General features: G+C 47.1%; 8 protein-coding genes across 8 annotated transcripts; 3 read left to right on the top strand and 5 right to left on the bottom strand.

Annotated features, from left to right (window-relative positions):
• Positions 1-110: 110 nt before the first annotated feature.
• On the bottom strand, positions 111-1,493 carry A1O9_07734 (uncharacterized protein; the record flags this gene model as incomplete). The annotated part of the gene is made up of 1 exon (XM_013403289.1): positions 111-1,493. The coding sequence occupies one exon, from the start codon at positions 1,491-1,493 to the stop codon at positions 111-113; it is 1,383 nt and encodes a 460-aa protein (XP_013258743.1).
• A 380-nt stretch (positions 1,494-1,873) lies between these two features.
• Positions 1,874-3,730, bottom strand: A1O9_07733 (uncharacterized protein; the record flags this gene model as incomplete). The annotated part of the gene is made up of 4 exons (XM_013403288.1): positions 1,874-3,238; positions 3,298-3,405; positions 3,459-3,543; positions 3,645-3,730. 4 exons carry the CDS (start codon positions 3,728-3,730, stop codon positions 1,874-1,876), a joined length of 1,644 nt encoding a protein of 547 aa, XP_013258742.1.
• A 1,079-nt stretch (positions 3,731-4,809) lies between these two features.
• Positions 4,810-5,349, top strand: A1O9_07732 (uncharacterized protein; the record flags this gene model as incomplete). The annotated part of the gene is made up of 2 exons (XM_013403287.1): positions 4,810-5,019; positions 5,155-5,349. The coding sequence occupies 2 exons, from the start codon at positions 4,810-4,812 to the stop codon at positions 5,347-5,349; spliced, it is 405 nt and encodes a 134-aa protein (XP_013258741.1).
• Positions 5,350-7,423: 2,074 nt separating this feature from the next.
• Positions 7,424-8,856, bottom strand: A1O9_07731 (uncharacterized protein; the record flags this gene model as incomplete). The annotated part of the gene is made up of 2 exons (XM_013403286.1): positions 7,424-7,692; positions 7,758-8,856. 2 exons carry the CDS (start codon positions 8,854-8,856, stop codon positions 7,424-7,426), a joined length of 1,368 nt encoding a protein of 455 aa, XP_013258740.1.
• Positions 8,857-9,834: 978 nt separating this feature from the next.
• A1O9_07730 (squalene-hopene cyclase) lies at positions 9,835-11,868 on the top strand (the record flags this gene model as incomplete). The annotated part of the gene is made up of 1 exon (XM_013403285.1): positions 9,835-11,868. One exon carries the CDS (start codon positions 9,835-9,837, stop codon positions 11,866-11,868), a length of 2,034 nt encoding a protein of 677 aa, XP_013258739.1.
• A 351-nt stretch (positions 11,869-12,219) lies between these two features.
• A1O9_07729 (uncharacterized protein) lies at positions 12,220-13,422 on the bottom strand (the record flags this gene model as incomplete). Its single annotated transcript, XM_013403284.1, has 1 exon — positions 12,220-13,422. The coding sequence occupies one exon, from the start codon at positions 13,420-13,422 to the stop codon at positions 12,220-12,222; it is 1,203 nt and encodes a 400-aa protein (XP_013258738.1).
• Positions 13,423-17,316: 3,894 nt separating this feature from the next.
• A1O9_07728 (uncharacterized protein) lies at positions 17,317-18,417 on the bottom strand (the record flags this gene model as incomplete). Its single annotated transcript, XM_013403283.1, has 4 exons — positions 17,317-17,585; positions 17,695-17,744; positions 17,845-18,178; positions 18,243-18,417. The coding sequence occupies 4 exons, from the start codon at positions 18,415-18,417 to the stop codon at positions 17,317-17,319; spliced, it is 828 nt and encodes a 275-aa protein (XP_013258737.1).
• Positions 18,418-19,869: 1,452 nt separating this feature from the next.
• On the top strand, positions 19,870-21,450 carry A1O9_07727 (uncharacterized protein; the record flags this gene model as incomplete). Its single annotated transcript, XM_013403282.1, has 1 exon — positions 19,870-21,450. The coding sequence occupies one exon, from the start codon at positions 19,870-19,872 to the stop codon at positions 21,448-21,450; it is 1,581 nt and encodes a 526-aa protein (XP_013258736.1).
• Positions 21,451-21,980: the final 530 nt, after the last annotated feature.

Genomic DNA, 21,980 nt, shown 5'->3' with positions numbered 1-21,980 from the left:
TCGATGTGTTATTTGCCCAAACGCAAATAGCCAGTATCTCCAGCGGGTCTGGTCGTGCCAAGTCTCTGTCAATTGTGAGGATCTCCGGACCTGCATCTCATCTCTTGGACCTATTCCGCCGCCATTGACGCAGTTGTGAGTTGCTCCAGACCTCTGACAAGCGCCCATGGATTCTGCTCATCGCCAACCTTCTTCTCCCCGGTGAATATCTCCTGGACCTGTTGAACCTCGGCTGTGAGCAGAGTATCCAGCAAATCCTCTGCAAATTGCCATCTCAGTTTGCGAGTCTCGTCACCACCCTTCTCATCTCCGGATCCCTTTCTTAACATGTTGCCCCTTGCATCCTCGACCTGTGACCTCAAGTCTCCCAATTCACGCTCCAGATCACGTCCTTCCTGCTCAGCCCATTGAATTTGGCGCCGTAAGAGAGCAAAGTACTGCGACGGGGGCAGGTCCCTTTCATACCCGTCCATATCATCCCAGATATCGGGTGGATAAAAGTCCTTGGGAATGGGCAACCCGAAAGGAATGCTGTCTACGTCGACGGCATCGACCAGCTCCTCAGACCCGTCCACATCGGCCATCTCAATGTCTTCTGGCTTGATACCCATCATTGCAGCTGTGTAACGAGTCGGAAGGGGTGGTAAATCTCCCAGGAGACTGGCCTTTTTATCGCCGTTGCTCTTCCCCCCCATGGTCAATTTAAGCCGTTTCAGTGGGCCACCACCTCCATTCGAGATACCACCTGTGTGCCCGCGTGGAACAGGATCACTGGGTCTCAAAGCCTCCGTTTCGTGGACCGTTCGCATGTGCTTCGCAAGGGCATCGGACCGGGTAAAGCTACGGTCGCATTCAGGGAGCTGGCACATGAATGGCTTTTCCTTGGTATGGCTTCTCATATGTGCTTTGAGTGCATAGGCACTCGTATGGGGCTGTCCCTTCCTAATACACCCCTCCCATTCGCAGTAGTATTTCTTCTGACGAGGCACAATATGTACGTCATTGATATGAGAGACCAGGTTGTCCATGTTTCCCTGCTCACGGTCCGTGCAGCCATCCCAGAGACACCTCGTCACCTGAACGTAGTCTGCCAACTCGGGATTCTCAGGGTTGGCTTGTGCGGCCGCATAAGCGGTGGAGAGAGGATGAGTAGGCCCAAGATGTGCAAAAGAAGGGGAAGTCGGGACTGAGCCATCGGTGTCGCTGGAGATGGACCCCGTTGGTGACCTTGGAGGAATGGCTGTAGACGCAGATTGGGGGGTTGTATGATCGTAGCTTGATGTGCCTGTTTTGCGACGTTTTGCAGGAGGCATGCCGGCGTTGCGCGCAATGTTGCTTACTAGAGAAGTTGTGTCATCATCTGAGGCTGAAATGGTGGAGTCACGCGAATGAGAGCGCGATCGATTGTTGAACTTGACATCCTCTGGAAATTCGTCCGAGTCGATATCAGACAACGGGGACCCCGATGCCGGGGTCTCAGGTTCTTGTGACATTGTCATGAGACGGAGACTAATCCCTAGGTGACATTTGAGCAGAATAAATTGACTGGATGTGATGATAAATTCCCATGCACGGGAAAGGGAGTGCTATGGTTCAAGACAGATATGGTGGAAAATGATGGTCAACGTCAACGCAGAAGGGGTTGTGGACTGTTATTTCATCGGCAGACTTGCCGTCTACGGAGGACATCGAGATGCTCGCGTTCTAGTCTTTTGTCTGGCGACCCACGCACATGGACATCCAGTTCCTCACCATCACCACAATTTAGCCTTTCCTCTCTTCTAGTGAAAAAGGAGTCATGCTGCCTGGAGGCTAAGCGTTGAGACGTGGGTGCTTAGTACTCTAGTCTACAGGAGAAACTAATTACTTTACACTATAAAAACTTCTCTAGGCGGTGCCTAAATCCCCTCTTCTCCCCATCAATCACTTCGACCTCTCCACTTCCAGTCTCCTCCTCTGACCCCGGAACCCCGTCCTGCTGAGCAAATATCTCATCGGGGCGTACAGGCGTTGCAATGAAGGTCTCCTTTGCTGGGAACACAAGTGATAGGACGGTGTAAACAAGCGCCGTACCACAAAAGCCAAGGAGCCACCCAAATTGGTAAGGGTGAATGCCAACACCAACATCAACATTATTGTTTATACCGTTGATGAAGCCAGGCAAACTGGGCGCCACCCCGCTGAGAAATGCTACTATCGCTCGCCAGTTGACACCGTAGGTGTAACGATATATGCCGCAAGGGTTATACAAGGCGATCGTGTCATATTTTCTCTTGTGGACCACCCAGAAATCAAACAGCATGATTGCAGCTATTGGACCCAGGAAAATGGCATAAGCCGCCATGAAGTTCAGGAAGTTGCCTGCTGATTTCAAGATTTTCCATGGCACTAGTGCCCAGCAAACCACGGCGCAAATGAGTTGCCCTCGACGAATATTGATGAACTGAGGAGCAAGCGCCATTAGGTCATTCGCTGCTGACAAGCTGTTAGCACTGATGTTTACCCCCAATGCAGCCAGTGCGAAGGAGAACGCAGCGAAAAATCGTGCTGCTCGATTGTCCCAATGGGAAACCAAAGCCATCGGATCCCATTCTAGTGTCCCATAGTGGTAACCTCCAGCTGATGATGCGGCGATACCGATAAAGGCTATAAAGGTGAAGAACAGTGGCAACATGGGGACATAGACACATTGCCACTTCACAGAGACCCGTGAGTATCTGGAAAAGTCGGCTTGATTGACAGAAAGTGTTGCATAGTTGCCGATAACCGAAGTCATCGATGACAGGAAAGCCCAGCTGTAGGCAGATCCAGACACCGATGCAGTTTGATCGAAGATATGACCACCTTTCGATGAAGCGAGTGCCCAGATCATTATTGCCAGCCAGGCAGCAGGGACGATGATCGATTTTGCCATGAAGAGAAATCGCAATTGGTTGGGATGCATGAAGAGGAACGGGAGCTGGCCCAGCCAAAACAAAAAGAACGAGATCATCGTCGCATCGTCGATGCCCTGGGACTCGGGTATATGATTTGGCAGAGTCAAGAAAGACGGCCAAATGGCACCAATCATAACGCGCACTGTGTTCGCCCCGTTCATTGTCTGGATCGCAAACCAGAAAATAGCAAGAATGGCTCGCGAGATGATGGCGACGTACGAGCCCCAAAACCCCCAGCTTGCTCGAGCGATGACGGGAAAGGGGACGTGGTGAAGGACACCAATAGCGCCATTGAACGCGATCTGAATATCATTTGATATCAATGTCATGGGGCATAGTTAGACCTCCGCCGTTTACTTACCACAAACGAGATTATGAAGAAACTTAGCGCGACAATTCCCAAACTCTCACGCCAGGTCAATCCGACGGCGATGATGCCAGCTGCGAATTGCCAAGTTGCTGCATTGAACTATAACATGTCAGATCTTGTGGTTTACGTGTCCAAAATGCATTCCAACCTACCGCATCAGAAATCCAATAGCTGATGAACGATGTGACACCCCATTTCCTTCCCGCTGGCGGAACAGGGTCAAGGTCTTTGTTAGTCCTGGTCAATTTGTCTCATCAGCGGAATGTTCAAATGACAATTGCGACATCAAGTCGCAATCCGGAATGCGAAAGTCATGTTGGACACGGTAGCAAGCTTACCATCTCTCATTTCCTGCCGCGAATGCTGATCTAGGTTGTTCGACCTTTAGGTGTGGTCTCTCAATTCTTGGAATTCGAAGCCCCATCTTCACCGTATTAAGTGCTGAACCGATGAGGGATGGAACGAATTGTGTAGGATGGACGTTGAATTCTCAAGCTCGTCAGCTGAGGAAAGGCAGCACGAACATATTTGAACCTTGAGCACAGACCCCTTTCCCAAGCTCCGACATTGTTATTGGCTGGCTTGGAGCGTTATCGAGCCAAGAATTATTGGACAGTACATATCTCACCTTACCCATCATCTCTTGAGCCTTGACGGCAGCTAACACGCGACATTGATCGGCATTGAATCACGCGTGGCATCAACGTACGAAGTCGGGGAGGTGTCTTAAAGTCATTAGTACAGGACTTCTTTGCCTTTCTCGCCTTTTGGCCATGCCAGCCAAGGTACTGGGCAAGGCCCCATAGATAAGGGAATCCCAGTCTAACTCGACGAGGCAGGTGAGGATTAAGCATAGGCGATCTCCTTTCCCGCTTGGCCTATGATAGTCACCCGAGATAGCGGGCTTCTCCATGGGCCAGAACCCTAGCGGCACAATCCATCTGGGCCCCTGTTCAACGCAGCCTTGCAGTTTGATGGCCACAGTGTGTGGGAACTTTCGGTTCTGGACAAGGCTACGGTCACTTAGATATTCAACAGGCGTCCAAACCTTATATATCGTACACTGCAATAGCTCTGAGTTTGCTGCTCAGCCGAGGGCAACAAAGCTTTATCAAGAAGGGGCGTTCAAAAACATTAATACTAGTATTGGTCATCGCTGTGAGAATGTCGACTCGTTTGCACGAACCTTATCATTTGAAATCGCACATATACCTCATTAGTCTTGAAAAAAAGATTCTCAAGTGATAAACTGAGTATTCGTTGAGAATCGCCATGGCACCTACTAAGTCTACTGCGACCATGATTGGGAGCTCCAGAAGTGCGCGCGTTGGGCCTGACGTCGATGATTTTGTCATGAAGACTATCCAGAGCAAGGCAAAGCTGGACGGTGTCACGGTATCAAGATCTCCGCGGTCGATATAGCCGACTTCAAGCTTCTCGTATATGATGAGCCCTCGATCCCGGCCATGATGCCTGACCCCGACAATACGCACGAGCGCAGCGATGATAGGCCGACAGATTGACAGCCACGCGGCCTGTGTGCTTGTGAGCTACGAATACAACTACGGCATGTCGGGTGTTGTCAAAAACGCCTTCGACTTTGCCTTTGGTCCATGGAAAGAAAGGCCAATCGCCATTGTCACATACGGCCTTGACGGCGGCAAGACTTTGTCGGAACAATTCAATGATACACTCGGCAAGATGAGCCTGAAGGTACGAGATCTTGCTCTTTTCCGCAACTGAGTCACAGGTACTTGCTTCGTCACCTGTCACCCCTTGCGCCTAGCAGAACTTACCAGGAAGGCAGCTTATCGAGGCACATATGCTGACGATTCGACGTGATCACAGGTTTCTTCAACCCCACCCCAATTCGCCTTCGTGGGTGGTCTCACGGGTGCTGATACCGGGCCAGCCACATTGACTGGGAAACTCGTCAAGGAGTCGCTGGACAGGTGCACTGACAAGGCGGCTGAAGATGTTATGAAGGCAATTAAGGATGTTGTCGCAAAAGCTCTGTCACTACCAACCGGAACTAAAGCGTAAAAGGCGTCCGAAGTATGTACTTGATCCCGAGATTGTGGATCAGCTACGCAGAATATTGGAACGTTTTAGATTCGCATGGAAGCCTATGTTGCCCTACCAAGTACCATAGGTGATTTACGATTTACAGCTTAGGTCTAGTCCAGTAATAGTACAGAACAAGGGTAACAGAACGTGCTGGTTCTGTCCTGGAACACGTACCTAGATACCTAAGTAACATGTAGCAAGTGCACAAAGACTTCGGTTCATCATATTTGGGTACTCCTTCTTTCGCAGTTGATAAGTTATTTCACCAAGCCTTGTTCCTGTCCAAGGAACGTACCTACGTATTGACTAAGTAGGAAGCTAGTTGGGTCGGAGGGTCTTTCCTTTGGCAATGATTTCATTGTGCCGTGTAGCTACAAATGCACTGTTAACGAACCTATTCTAGTACCCAAACCGCACACGAGCTGTGATAACCTTTCGGTAGTACCATTTTCACATCCAAACATCATTCATGTCTCTCTATTGACACTCGAATCCCAGCGTCGAGCGTCGACGCGCCTGATATATGTGTAAATAGTGCACCGCACGGCTTCTATGGTGGCTTGGCTAACGATACGATCCTCGACTTCAGGACTCCGATCTATGGATGGTTCAAAGGTCAATTTTGCCATAGCCACGCACTGCAAGCTTACCTTTACGCAGAACACAACCACCAAACTGATCACAGCAAACCTCAACACCAGCACTGTTCGGGTTGCAGTGCAACTTTTGAGACGAAGGGACATTCCTTTGGGGTGCAGAGGCCGACAACTAGGACTTCCAACAACGCCGAGCACTGGGCTACTCGGCGATGACTCTGGTCCTGGATCTGTGCAAAATAGTGCCGAAATCGATAAAATTCAGTCTCTGATCTTTCTACATCTCAATGTAGATATCTCTAGCCTAGCGTAGTCTACAACCACATCTATGTGATTAATCAGAAAATGACGGCTAAATGGCAAGCGAAAGTCTAAAACCGTCAAGCCGATCCCTTCTGCAGCATTTACCTCTACTTCAACTTCCTTGGAACGGTCCCTATTGACAAGGAAGAGAGATCTGGAACGATGTCTGGGAAATATATAACCCCCCGTTCTCGCCTTGAACGCCTGATAAATGTATTAAAGCTCAATTAACACAATGTTGTGTTCCCATCAGCTCCATGGTTGCGCTCCCGGATCTCCAATATACGGATTAAGCACCCACTCGCAACAGGGTCTAGTTAATTCCCCATAGGCCCCTCTTCAGCAAGGTGCTTGGCCACGCTCGGCGGAATCTCATTGCGATTACTGGGGTCCTCGGCTTTCACCTAGCCCAGGCTATGCAGGCATACTAGAAGTCTAGGTTTGGAAGAAGCAGAGAGCCTCAGGATCTTTCCAAACGAGACTGTAGAGATTCAATATTTGACAAGAGTTCTTTAATATAACTTCAAACTATCACTCGACGCGCGCCGCCGTGGTTATATACCACCGGCTGATCATAAAGGCAATGATGTTATGATCCGAGCTGCAAGGAGTCTGACCAAGGTGGGTGCCTTGATAGAGTGGACACAAGAGTGTTGGCCAGGATGGCAAAGAGAATATGCAATCTTCGGACTGTGATGGGAAGGGGACATGGTGATTCCCAAGACGGTCCGAGGGACTGGTAAGACTGTATAGCATCCTAAGTACGTACTAGACTAGCGCCTAGGCGCTCTCGGCTCCGCTTCAGATAGTGTTTAAATAGCTCTCTAAGCTAGTTTAGATGGCGTCGAAGCGATATAGTAGACCACGGTCTTGATAATCGCTTAGTATCGCTAATCACAACACATATGCTATTAAAGAAAGTATGAGTTTAAGTAATAACTTGCCTCCGTGAAACATACCTCGAAAAATCGGAGATTAACCCCATTCTTGTTGGACAAGGTTAGGCCCAGATGTTCTCCCCATTCTCGCGAATCATCATGGTCGATCATTTGGAAACTTTGAACTAGTCTGACTATAACGTAAGATGCCTGAATCGTGGCGTAGTGCTCTATTTGCAGCGGTCAGAGGATATGATTTGGAACGGGTTCGAATCACCTACGGCCAAGGCAAGCTCTAGGGCCCAGATTAAAAGGTATGAAGCCATCGGCTTTGATGCTCTCCCATCTTTCAGGGCGAAACTGACGGGCGTCCTGTCCATATATACTCAAACTCCTGTGGCTTCCCCATGAAGAGAATACGACCATTTGGCCCTTTCTCACAAACACTGGCGCTTGCCTACTCGCGCCACCACCGGTGGGTAGCCAGGTCTCAACGTTGGCAATCCGCGCGTTAAAAGGAACTGGAGGCAGCACTCTCATGACTAGATGGGTTAGACATGATAGGTGAGTTTTCAATATACAATTTCACCAGGACACTACCACTCACCTTCGTTTAGTACGTGGCGAAGGTAGCTCAAACTCTTCAGCTGATCGTACGTCGGCGTTACTTTCTCATCGCCAACAGTTTCGAGGATAACTCTCCGCAACTTGTTGTAAACCAGAGGGTGTCGCGCTAGAAGCCAAAATGTGGCAGAAAGGACTTGTGCAATGGAGCCAATTCCAGCAACAAGCACAGTTAACAGACCATCAACCACTTGTTCAGTATCAGTTGTATTCTGGATTAGAGAGTTCAGGAGGCAGTGTCTCTCTCCCAACGCCGGATCCTCGATCTTCTCGTCTCTGTCCAATTGAGCCAACTTTAGACTAACGACACCACCGAGGAAGTTGCGGATGAAAGAGCATGAAGCATGAAACTGTTTCTTTGATGTAAGTATGTGTGCTCCACCAAGAAACCCGTCCTGAGCGATCTTGGCCTCGACGAGTTTCATGGAGTCAACAAACTTTCTTTTGTCCGGTGTTTGGTTAGATTGAAATACCTCGGACGACTCACCCAAGACGAACGAAACAATAGTCTCAGTAGTGAACATGTGCAAGAGCTCTTGGATGTCGACCTGCTTGCCGTCCACAGGAATCTGCCGTCTCATATCCTGGAAAACGCGCTCAAACATGGCTATGTCTGTGATTGAGCGTGTGTTAGAGAACACACCTCGGAATATATTTCGAGCTGATTTCCAAGGGGCGCCGTCAAGAGCGAAAATGCTACCACTCATTAGGGGTCGGAAAAGATGATCGCGCAAGCCTTGTGATGCGTAATAGTCACTGAAACGATCCATGAGAATTTGACGTATATTCTGAGGATCGCAGGTGAACAATACTTGAGTGCCTAGTATAATGGTCGAGTATGTGTGGCCGTATGTATCGAAAGCGACAGTCATGGCTTTGAGTATCCGGCCATTGAACAGATCCATTATTGATTTATAGGTATTTCCGATCCCCCAAAAATCGTACGGCCGCTCTTGTGGAGGGTTTTCACACCGATATGTCTCACAGATCTTGCGGCGGGCCGCACGTGTTTGGAAGAAATGGATTATTGAAGCCACAATGTAGGGAAACACCAGGACAACGACGGCGAGCCGTACAAGCATGTTGGCTACTGAAATTTTGTGTGTGGCCTTCGATAAGAATGTTCCTTAACCGATTCCAGATTCAGTGCGGGTGAAATGATTTGTACTTCAGCATTTATGGTTGAGCGCCAACAGCCGGATTTCGAGCACGGCTCTCGGTACAGTATTATTGTACATTAGCTTTGATCGTACAGCCCCTTGAACAATTTTCACAGTTTAGTATATAGGGATTTTTCCTCTTGTGATATCTTTTATCCGCTGGCCGTTATGAGAACGCTCTTTACGATACACTTTTGGGCTGATGTATCTTAGGCTAAATGAATCCTGAGCTCTAAAGTAGCAACTTTCAACCCCTTTTAGGCGTTAGTACGGGGTTCGGTATAGGCTTACCATACCCCCCGTTGCGAAAATGGAATAGCTTCCCAAGAGTGGGCTTTATACACTTGGCAAGGTCAACTTGTCAAAACGTTATCAAACGGTTTTCGTACAGGCCCATGGTAAAACATGACTTAGGTTATGAGATCGTGCACACTCTCCTCGAATTTTCATTTTGTCAAATGTTTACAGTAAGTTATTGGACAGAGTCTATCAATTTGAGGTCTAAAAATTGCAGTGAACTTAGATGGGAGTGTCAGAGCAAAGCCTGGCCAATTCCAGCTATACAAGTACACTTCGTATTCATGTTAATCAGCGGTATATTTCTCAGGAGACTTTCAAAGGAACCTCCCGACCGAGCCGAGTCTGCCTGTCGTTCCGAATGGGGAATGTACGGAGACTGTAAAATCGACCCAGCTCGCTAGGTCAATCGCATGTCTGAAGCTAAGCTAGTGCTTGGAATTTACCCGTTCTATAAACCGTTGAATACTCACTGTCAAGTAGTCAGGCAGCATACTTCATATTTAGGTTAGAAGTTATGGTAAAGTTGTCCCACCGAGTCAGAGTAAAGGCCCTGAAAAGTCAACTACACGCCGTTGTATCGTATTTCCATCACCTGGCAGCATGTCTCCCCGGGAAATCTTTACAGAACGTCTTAGCCAAGTCGAGCACGCATGTCATTCAGCTCAGAAGTATGCGTACGAAGACATCAAGGAGAACAATCACTGGTGCGGAGAGCTCATTTGCAACGCGGCGATAACCGCCCAGCACATTTTCTTTTATCTTGGGATAGGACGGAATCCTGTCCCAGATGCAGACGCCTATCGGATTTATCTTCTAGGCGATCAAAATGCGGATGGCTCTTGGGGTCTTGCACCACATGAGGGTGGCAACATTTCCGTGAGTTGTGAGGTGTACCTGGCATTGAAAATCCTGGGTGAAAGTCCGGATTCAGCAGAAATGTCTCGCGCTAGGCAGTACATCTTGCAATGTGGAGGGGTCGCCAAAGTACGGATGTGGACGCGGATATTTTTTGCGCAATTTGGTCTGTTCCCATGGGAGGCGGTTCCGGAATTGCCGGCAGAACTGATCCTCATGCCTTCGTACGCCCCGATGAGCATCTACAGGCTATCTTCGTGGGCGCGTGCAACTGTCGTGCCTCTTCTACTGATCTCACACCATCAGCCTGTGTATGCTTTACCCAATGGATGGTCTGCCCACAACACTTATCTTGATGAAATTTGGGTCAATCCTGCTCAGAAGAAGGTACCATATGGGCCGTCATTGTGGCGGGCTTGGGAGAGTGACCCGTTCTCGGTGTTATTCACAGCCATCGACAGCGGCCTTTACTGGCTAGGAGGGCTAAGATGGTTCCCCTTCCGCAGATATTCACGGAAACTCTGTGTGAGGTGGTTGATGAGCCGCTACGAAAAGACGGGGGATTTGTCGGGGGTCGTGCCCCCGATGTATTTTGGTGTCCAAGCATTGATTTTGGAAGGGTTCGAGCTGGAAGACCCCGTTATTGAGCGAGCCATAGAAGCCTTAGAGCGGTTTACGTGGCAAGACCAGCGGGGTAAGCGTCTCCAGGCTTCCGTATCACCAGTTTGGGATACCGCCTTAATGATCAGGGCCATGTGTGACACAGCCGCCAACAAGACGGACAAACGATTGAAGGACGCAGTGGGTTGGGTCAAAAAATACCAGATTCTTGGTCCAGAGGGTGACTGGCGAGTTTATAATCCACATCTTCCTGCGGGTGGATTCTGCTTTGAATACTTCAACACTTGGTACCCAGACACCGATACTACGGCAGCAGCAATGCTAGCCTTTCTTCACCATGATCCTGCCATGGTTGAGTCGGCTGTTGTACACCGGGCAGCATTGTGGATATGTGGGATGCAGAATTGTGACGGGGGTTGGGCGGCGTTTGACACGGGAAATGACAAAATGTGGCTAGACAGGATACCGTTCAGCGACATGAATGCACTCTGTGATCCGTCAACACCTGATGTCACAGGTCATATGTTGGAGGCCCTGGGAATCTTGTTGAAACTTTCAAACGAAGAAGTTGGTACAGTCAATCCAATGCACGAGATATCTTGCGCTTGTCAGAGGGCGATCCATTATTTAGCCAGCCAACAAGAATCTTGTGGCGCGTGGTATGGCCGATGGGGGGCGAACTATATTTTTGGCACCTTTAACGTCCTGTGTGGACTCGCCTTTTTCGCTGAGCATGATGAGCTCGTCCAGACGATGATGGCGTCTGGAGCCAAATGGCTCTCCTCGGTACAGAACTCTGATGGTGGCTGGGGAGAAGGACTGAACAGCTACAACGATCCTGCCCGTGCTGGCCGAGGTGTGTCTACGCCATCACAGACCGCCTGGGCAATTCTTGGCTTGCTAACAGTATACAACCACACTGAGCCCGCAGTGAATTCTGGGGTGATGCACCTGTTGGAGACGCAGACAGATGTACATGTCAATGGTGCCGGAGCGTCTTGGCCCGAAGATAGACACACAGGTGTTGGTTTTCCAGGTCATATCTACATGGGCTATACTCTATACCGTCACTACTTTCCTATGATGGCGCTCGGTAGGTACGCAGAGAAAATGAAGAAAAAGAATGAATCGTCTAGTGGGAGCAATGGTAAGGTTTAAATTAGCTGGGAGTAGTAGTCGAAGGAGCAAAGGTGGTGGAATATGTGGAATCTGGAGTTTCAGAGCAAATAAGTTTCAGTGTCTGGGAAAGTAGTATATGTCCTCACCTATTGCGGACTGTTTTTCTTTTCTTCATAATAGACCATTCAGTTGCCCAGGATCTTACTCTACACTTCCTAGTAATCGTTGGAGCTTAGAAATTAAGCCTTAAAACAGCCAATTACGCCCAGTCTCCAGCGCGTCTTGTATGCATGTACAGGAAGAGATAAACGTAAATCACTATAGTTGATACTTCATATTCGAATTGCAGCTAGTAAGTGATGAGAATTGTTTCTTAATGATGATGCTGGATCATTCAGCACGTGGTGACCCATGAACCTCTAGAATTGGGCCTGTCAGGAGAGCTTCTTCTATTGGGGCTAGATAAACACGATGCAATGCATGCTTTGCCTGATAGTGCACATTCGCCCATCTGAGGTGGGAGGCAAACGTTCCAGGCCGAAAATCAGCATCATGATTTTCGGGCTTATCCCAGATGTCTGCCAGGCACTCTCGTCCAGGTGTGGTTACGGCGTGTGAAACTTTCATAGTTGATGAAGTTGCCAGGATTGCATCGACGAAAGCCTCCGATTCTTTGTAACCCTCGTCATGCGGAACCCCATCCTTCTCACGAATGAGTAAGTTGTATTGTTTGCGACCATCCCAACCAGCGAGATAATCACTCCAAAAAACTTCTGGGCCGCAGTCGTAGAGCAGAACTTGGTTGGCAAAGAAGTCTGGGCCGTCCCATTTGACACTGGGATCCCTGAGGTGTCTGACTCGTTCAAGACACAAGACTTGTGCAAGATAGTCGGAAAATTGGTTGTATTCAAAGGGCGACTTTTTGCCATTCAATGACGGCGGGTCGTATCGAGGGAGATGTCGCAGCAGAGGATGCGTGGTCATACCTTTGGTGCTCTGTGCGCCTTTCCAAACCTCAAGATACGTCTCATACCAGTGCTTGATGGTGACACAACCTTTCCTCGCCGCAATGAAAGAATTGAGCATCATAGCTGCGTCTTGCATCATTGTGATCTTGAATCCAGCCATCTCAATTGAATTGCCATAGCTTTCAAGGGTTTCCCAACAGAGGCTATCAAGCCCTCTGAATAATGTGAAGCCTATGTCGAGCCATACACCCCCGTGTAACCAAAGTAGTGGCAATCGAAGTAAGTCCGAACACACCTGAGCCACTGGGCCAGTCAAGGTACCACCGAGGAATGCAGCGGGAAAGAAACGCTCCGAAGGTTCCACATATTTAGAGAAGTGATTTTCAGAGCCTTCAGCCAGGTCGACAACTCGGACTGTCCATTCATGACCATGCCGACGGACCCAGCTGATCACATTCCGCTGGCACCAGGGCGGACATTTGGAGAGACCTTTGTCCCAGAAAGCCCATATGTTTTTCTCGTTAGCTGGATCAATCGGCTTGAAACGCATGAGTTCAGCCAGAATCTCATCATCGGAGCGTACATCCAAGCCGGCATTTGAAGAAACCGATGCTGTGGTGGTCATATTGACTGTTGAGCTGCTACCAGAAAATGGCAAGATGCGATATGCAAAATGACTTGTATCAGCTTTCTCCGAGCTTACCTTCTACCCTCTACGATTTATCACAACAGAGAACCATTCCAACACAAATTATTAGCGAAGTTCCCACGCGGTAATCCGAGACTGCATGGTAGAGCACCGTGTAAAGTCTGACTGCTAGCATACTAGTCGGCGGCTTGAATGCGGCAGCTCCAGGAATACGAGTCTGATCGCCGATAGATTACTTGGTGCTGGTTAATTAGTAAAAGCGGCAAAGGTGGAGCTACGCTCTTAGCCCAGCCTTCATAATATTGCCGAATACAATACCGTATACGTGAGTTAGTGAACTCGTTGTACAAATCAACCGGGAGTGTCTCGGGTCGACGGTGGACCAACATGGAGGTAGGCAAATTACAGCAAATATAGCCTGAAGCAATGGTCTAATATCCGGCTATATACACGTTGCTCATGAGCACGTACAGTCCAGCAGGAATACTGGAACGTAAGTAGCTCAAGGATTTATATGCAGCATCCCATCAGGTCACCTTATTTTCCTAAAAGGCGTCAGGTAATACTCAATGGAGACTAGCGCTCGCTCACTCGCTTCTGCGTTTTAGACTTAATTACTATACCCATTGGCTGTCTAGCACTAGCCGCACAAACCCCCCCCTTCAAGGATCTAGTAACTCTGACGCTAAAATATTTTTCATTAGCATTGTTAATCTCAAGGTCCGGGCTTATTTAGGTAACGGCGCCAAACTCTGATGGTGGTCACTGAAATTCGAATAGCTTACCACCCAGCGATAATTAGCCGAATTATGATATGCTCCTTAACCTCTACAAGCTACCGATTCTCGCCCTTTATGCGTTTCCCACCCGTTTTTACTAGTAATTCGCATTGCCTAGGTATATCTAATACTCTCTTGCGGATCCGCTTCATCGTGATATTCTGCCAAATCTCTTGCGCCACCTCTACAAGCTCCTCGTAAGTCATTTAATTGACACCCGGCGTTTGGCGTAGTCGTTGCTTTAGTAATTTCTAGGTGGCCTCTATGGGGCTCAAATCTGGTGAGTAAGGCGGGTGCCAATGAGTCTGAATGACGTGGCGTTGTCGTAGTTGAGTTGCAAGGCCTTTAGTGTGAGTACCGTGACAACTATCGCCGTCTTCCTTAAGGAAAAAAGGTCGATTAAATCGTACCTGTAATTGCTCAATTACGGCCATATATTCTAGTAAAATATGCTTTACATAATACACATCGGTCATTGAGTTATCTGTTGGCGTAGAAATAGTAGGTTCAGGACAACGAAGTTGCTATTCATTCATATCCTTACCATCCTAGTCTAGGCGAACTTAATACTCCTTAGCGGACTTAGTTGTAGGTCGGCCACGAGGTTTTTAAGGCCGAGGCGGTATCTGCTCTTTTATACGCCTCTTTAATTTATCGACTTGCTCCTTTGAGACCTTCTCCGCCTTAGTATGCTGCCAAAAGATGAGTTTATCGCTCTTTTGATGCTAATTTACATATCTAGCTGCGTGGAGGATAAATGAGGTTCCTTTAGGAGGACTCCCGACAATATTCTCGTCCTTATATCGTATACCAGCCTCTCGGAGAATTATTGGATCTAGAAGAGTACTTAGATTATAGTGAAACTCGTCTATAAAAAGGATCCATTCCTAGAAGTCTTCGATACTCTTTCCGCTATGATTTTGGCCGTATTCGATACGATGCGCCTCGTTTTAAGGACTTAATTTATCCTTATAATAGGTAGCCTTATAAATTCTACCTTTTTTTGAACGCTTCTTAAGTTTCCGTTGAAACTATCGTATAGAGAGTGATAGATGATGGATCTTGAGTTGCGCCGCAAGCGGTTGAGATCGGACCTATTGCGAGGCGTCGAGTACTAGTTGGATATTACTATGGGTAATGAGGAAGGTCTCCCAAGGCGCTTAGATAACTAGCGAGTAAGCCTATAGGCAGAGGAGCCCAATTCATGTCGTTGTTGTAGCTAGTACAACGCTGTTATATATATAGTATTCCTTGTGCTCTTATAATGGGACGTAGTTTTTTAACCCCATTTTAGGCTTCATAGGCATCAAAAAACGCGTATCTTTAATAGTATCGGCTTTTTTACACTTAGAAGTAGTAGGAGGAGTCCCTAGACGGAAAGTTAAACTTACTTGTGGAGCCATGACGACGGTTAGTAAATTACATCGTTTTAGCGATGTATATTATGAATCGGCTAATTATCGGGTGGTCAATGACTTATGATAACCGCTGGGTGCTTACCCAGCCTCATATTTGCCCGATTTAATACGGAGTAGGCAGGGCAGGCCTAGAGGATCTCGTAACTGTTTAACAGAATACTATGGGTGGGGACACACTCATTCGTAAATGAATAAGAGAATATAGACTAGGTTGCAGGCCTTAGCTTAATATTAACTCCTGTCCGGGGAGGTGCCCGTATATAGCACGAAGGTATCAGCCATGGTAAGGGTCGGGGTTCGGCACCTACTGCCAACTGCTCCACTCTATCTCTCTATTGGAACCGGGGGCGGTGGCGGCCGCCGAAATCATCCAGGCGTGGATCAGTTACAGCAAACCAGGTTTACGGGCTAGACTCTCATGGGGGCGAAGTCTAACTCAGGATTTTTCAGACTGAACTGATAACTGATCTGACGAATAATGGGCCTAGGCTCTTCCGGCCTAATCCCTTTAGAGGTCATAGGTGATTGATGCTCGGGGTGGTAAGGCCTACTGTCTGTACGGTGTATCATCTCCGATTGGATAATGGTCCTGTCTCAACTTGTTGTTTTACAGAGCCCTAAAAGAGCGATAGACCTGTCGCAGCGACACACTTATTACACTGGCTATAGTCATCATGAAATTGGCTGCTGAACGCCGAAGTTGCGCCAATTGTTGACATTTTTTCGGATATGCATATGTAGTTTTGGAATTTATCCAGAGTTTAGACTGATGCATTCTTTACTCGTTGGCAGACCAGCTATCGTTCAGGCACCTACCGTAGTTTTTCCGGGATAGCCAGGGCACACGACGTCCAAACGTTAGTAAATGCTAGAATGCACTGGGATCAAATTGGGAGAACACCGTGGGGCTGAAGATGCATAGGCCAGGTGGAGTTACTCCACCAATTTAGGCTCCTATCCCTGTTTTGGACCAAGCTAGAAGAACTGTTGATAATACAATGTGCTCGGAAAAATCACCAGAAGGAGAGGACATTTCGAGGCAGAAGGGCAGCCATTGTACAGCACAAGGCCTCCCACATAGCCGATCATATACAGAAGCACATTATGCACCGGGAAAGAGCAGACTCTATTCCAGAAAAGGAAGGATGGGGCCAGCATACTCAGCATTTTCACTTGGGAACCCCTTTTTATCCGGTGGCAAGTTGTAGCTACACTAAATTTTGATTTCGAGCATGGTACCTGATACTGTCATTTTAATGATAATTGCGATTGTATAGGTTTCGAGTTCAATTACTGTATCAGTAATCCCTTGTCTGAGTATGTAGCAACGCCTCGACTTGGGCCTACCAGGTTTACCCCACATCTGTTTCATTGAGTGAAAGATGCCGAATGCTTATCAGTTTCTGCCTCGAGAAACACTGCCTCCTTGTGAAATGCTATTCAGCCAGCATTGCCATTTTTTACCCCGCCCGCCGGATCACTTATAACTAAAGGTGAGGGACAAGTTACGAAATGTACCAGGACAACGTTCAGTCTGCCTGGAGTGATGCTCGGATGGACAGTTTAAATTATCCACGGACATTAATTACAATGACCTGACATGGCAGGGCCGCTAACAATTTATCCAGGAAATCCAAGACAGCCCCGAGACTCGCTGGTATCTCTCTTCTGCCTTAGCTTCTTTTCCACAAAACCAACATTGTAATGGCAATAAAACTACCCAGTCCCAAAATTAGGAACCATCGCTGGATAGCTAATTTGACGTATCCTTCAATTTCTTTCCTTATAGTCTCTGCATCATGTGCATGCGGAAACGGTTGATCTGGGACCGGCATATTCAGAATCTTGCAAAGGGGCTCCCAGCCGTCTTTAACATCAAAGAAGTGTAGCTTTCCAGGTGGTGTGACGCGCTTAAGATACTCATTGTGATCTAAGAGAAGTCCTGGAATGACGAGTAAGATAATTTGTTCGATAGAGGTAGAGAACAGAATTTTGAACAAGGGTATCTACTAAAAATGATAAATAGTGGATGGGGGAAAGATTAATCTTACTTTTTGAATATTCTTTCGAGCCGTCGTACACCAGGAGTGGTCTAATTCTTCTGTTAATAAGACTAGTTTTGCTACAGTAGTAAGGAAGCAATTGCAGGGCCCCGATTACTTCAATCACTTGAACCGTGATTAGCAAAGACAAGAACTCACCTCTTTTCCAGACCCTTAATCCATCGTACCCAGAATCTTAGTGTGGGAAGCGGCGCGAACAAGAGATTTAGAGCTTTCATCGGGGAGACTTGCTTGACCAGCGGATCTATGCTCTTCCACCACTGGTCCGGATCACGCGTTGTGCAGATCACAATCGCGTCGGGATAGACGTCGAATAGCTCTTCAACGAACCAACAGCCTGGACAGTCGCTGATTCCCACGTATCCAGCACATAGACCGCGCAGTTTCTTTTGGACTAAAAGACGATCTCCTTCGGAAAGCTGGGAATACGGTGTGGAGTTTTCCATGAGCCATATCCAGTCTTTGATATGTTCTAAACGTATGTTATTACCACCATTCACGAGGGGGTGGGGGAGGTCATGGAGGAGTTGACTGACTTTCTTCACGACCCATGACTGCTGAGCTGCAGTGTAGTGCAGGCTTTTTGAATAAAATTTGAAGTGCAAGAGCGAACGACATAGTAGCAGTTCGTGGAAACCCTGCACCAATTACTTGTAAAGTACAGGAGAGATCGGCAGGCTCGTTGCCCAGCGATTCACTCATTAGCTCCATCTTGACTGTGATTCCGAACAGAACGAGCTTTCGTTGAATTTTTACTTTGAAGGTTCTGAATGCACAACGAAGCCATAGAGACCGTCGTGAGACGTCAAAGGGCTTTATCGGTAGACTGTTGGACTAGAGATAACGGAAGCAGGAGCTACAACGGATAACTTTTGCAAGACAGCTTCGGAAACACATGAAATGTCCACCGTACACAGCGCTCCTATTCCTACTAGGTAAGCCTTATCTTGTAACTAGGCGTTTACAAGGTAGAGGTGCATATGTCTCTACTGTTATTCTGAAGTAATTGTTTGCTTTGTTATAGCCTGATAGTCGATTTTGGACAAGCAGGTCCAAATCAGGAGCTCAAAATCCGAAAGGCTCCACAAGCGGATGTGACGTAGCGTGGAATTCGACTCTCCACTCCTTAGGCGATTTGGTGAAATGCTTCACAAACGCGCAACCATTACCACCCACCAACTACTACTACAGGAGGCCGGCCTTCCCGCTTAAATCTGCCACGGATTCTGTGCTGCTCGCTATTCCTAGTTGGCTTCCTGCCTTTACCGAGACAGAGAAAACGCCTCCAAGGCAGTTAACACGGCATGTGTCTTCGCTGGTTCCGACTTATCCTTACTAGCATGTTTTAGTTGCGAAATGGATAGGCTGTTGACTAGTCTGGATGTAAACCTGACTAGAAACCCGATGCTCGCCACCATGCCCCCGCCAGCCAAAGACCGGCATAGAACGCCACTGAATACTAAAGCCCAGGAGATTTCATCAAATAGCGTCCACGTCATGGCTCACCGCACTTGACCTACGTACAGGGGTGACAGGAGAAACCGATCGATCGCGTGATAAACAGCCGGTTTAGCCTATAGTTGCAGCTCATACAAATATTGTGACTCTAGGGGTAATTTGGAGCCCTTCCAAATATTACGGCGATTTTAGGCTATAGCTACCATTTCTACAGCTAAAGCGGCCTGCGAAGCACAGATATCGATAACATCCCTTGCATCGTATAGTGCCGACATTAGGGATACAGGCAAGCTCCCACTAGTGGTGGGTATGTTTGATTCGATTGTCTGCCATGAACGGCCCTATTAGCCCATGGCCCGGGGTGCGTTCTCTATTCGCTAGAACCGGGATAGCTGAAAGCTCTGAGTGAGTCCACAACCCTAAAGTGAACCAAAAGCATATAATGGACCACGGTTCTCCATTCGCATTGGTAATATCGCGTTGTGGAGACCATACTAAGGGTCGGTTGAGCTTCTACCCCCTCTTCGTACACTGTTCTACTGCCTACCCAATTGAGTCCACCCTAACTTCTCTATGTCATAAACCAAATACCTTTGATTTAAGAATACCCACGAAAGCGCTAAAGGGTATTTGTGAGGTGAAAATTTCGGTGTGTTGCGTAGTACTCCTCGGCTGCAAACAATCTAGGAGCTATTCCAGGACAAAATGGCCACCACAGATGTTTCTAATGGATGGGCTCTGACGATCCTTAGTATGTCCACTCTGTCGTGGGCTTCAACTGTTGTCGTCGCCTTGGTCATCTCCATCCGGATCATGACAGCTTCCCAACACGACCCTCGCGAACCCCCCTTGCTGCCAATTTCTACTATAAGCCATCTGATAGGACTTACTAAACATCGACTGAAATATGCCGACCACCTCGCGCTCTCGAATCGAAATAAGTTTTCAGAAGGTTTTTTCACTATCAACTTGTTCGGGCAGAAGATCTATCTTCTCTCGAATCCATCTATTATTATTGCTGTACAAAAGAAATCTCGGATCCTCACTGGATATGAGCTTCTCGTTGGACTCGGAATTAAACTTTCTGGATTCAAGGGGAAAGCTAAACAGTTAGTTTTACAGGATATGAAAAATCCTAAAGTTGGTTCACTATCAACCGACACTCATAAGAGTCTATATCGAACTTTAGGCGAAGGTGCCAACTTGAATAACATGAAGACCGACTTTTTTACGAGGACTTTCAACTCACAACAAGGTTTATATGAAAAGGTTGCAGAAGATTCAATGACCATTGATATATTCCTGTTTATTGCCGAAACAATTACCAAAGCTACAACACATATGCTTTGGCGTGATAACAACCCTTTTGAATCTAACGCAACCCTTTGGAAAGACTATCAGACATTTGACAATGAGCTGGGTCTTATATTATTCTATCCTTTTGCTTCACAGCTAGCAAGAAATGGGATAAATGCGCGGAAAAAAATTGGATCTCTATTAACACAATATTGGCGAAGTGGTGGAAGTGATGACGCATCATTGTTGGAGAAACAAAACTATAATATTGCTCGAAAATGGGGTATGTCAGTTAACGATATTGGATTTAAAAGTATCGCCATTCTTGTTGCGGCACTATCGAATACAATGCCGGCGGCATACGGCGTTCTCAGCTATATCTGTAATGATGCAGAGCTTCTCTCGGATATTCGATCAGAATTGGACAATGTTACAATTCAAGTCGATAACAAAGCCTTCATCGATTATCACAGTCTTCGACCAAAATGTCCTCTTCTCAACTCTACAATTTATGAGGTGCTCCGGATTTTATCGATTGCATCGACTGTTCGCGATGTTGATGAAACATGTACTGTCAGTTCAGAAAGCCGTCAGTATGTGCTTAAGAAAGGAGCAAAGATCATTGTCTCAGGAATTGTTACACACACGTCACCAGAAATATATCCGGACCCATATCTGTTTACACCCCGCCGATTTTTGGACGTTGCTTTTCCTGAGACCCAAATGTCTGGTCAATTTCGCGCGTTCGGAGGCGGGTTTCATTTATGTGCCGGCCGTTATCTGGCGATCGATGAAATCATGGCGACCGTAGGAGGTCTTATCACCAGATTTGACTTTCAGCCTATCACTAGTGACGGAATAAGAAAATCTTGGACTCTGCCGATTCGGGAGGATAGCTTTACACATATTCTCATCCCCCAGCCGAGGGGAGAGGTGCTCGTCGAAGTGAGACGAAGGAGAGGATATAAAGACGTGCAATGGATAGCTTAAACCGTCTAAGCCAGCAAGGATTTACCTGTGAAGGAACGATTGTTTAAGTAGTGCTGCTCGAGAATTGTCTGAGCTAGTCCGACGGAACTAGCTAGAAATGACCAAGGATAGTGTTGGCTAGTTAGGATACAAATACTAGTGGGACTTTAGGATTTCGTCAAAGAAGGCCCGGTAGAATTCTTTGCCTTCGTCGTATTCGGCGCTTAGAAGTAGTATAGGAGCCTTAATTTTTATTATAATCTAAGCTATAAGTAGTTCTAATTAAGGTAGGGTAATAAAGGGAATATCTAATCGTTAGACTATATTCTAAATATAGATATAGAATTACTAACGAAGTTAACTATTAACTCTCCTTCCTTTAGTAAGGAGTATATATATATATATAATACTATCCTTAATATATTACTATATTATTATATTACTCTATTATAATAATATACTAATATACTCCTAGGGTTATATAATATAGCTATAGTAGTTTAGCTAGGAATTTAGAGTAATTCGTCTAACTACCGTATAACGAGGATTCT

Source organism: Exophiala aquamarina (genome assembly GCF_000709125.1).
Source record: "Exophiala aquamarina CBS 119918 chromosome Unknown aczIA-supercont1.6, whole genome shotgun sequence".
Classification (NCBI taxonomy): domain Eukaryota; kingdom Fungi; phylum Ascomycota; class Eurotiomycetes; order Chaetothyriales; family Herpotrichiellaceae; genus Exophiala; species Exophiala aquamarina.
Note: the sequence above shows the minus strand (reverse complement) of the source record. Positions and strands in the feature narration are given on the sequence as shown.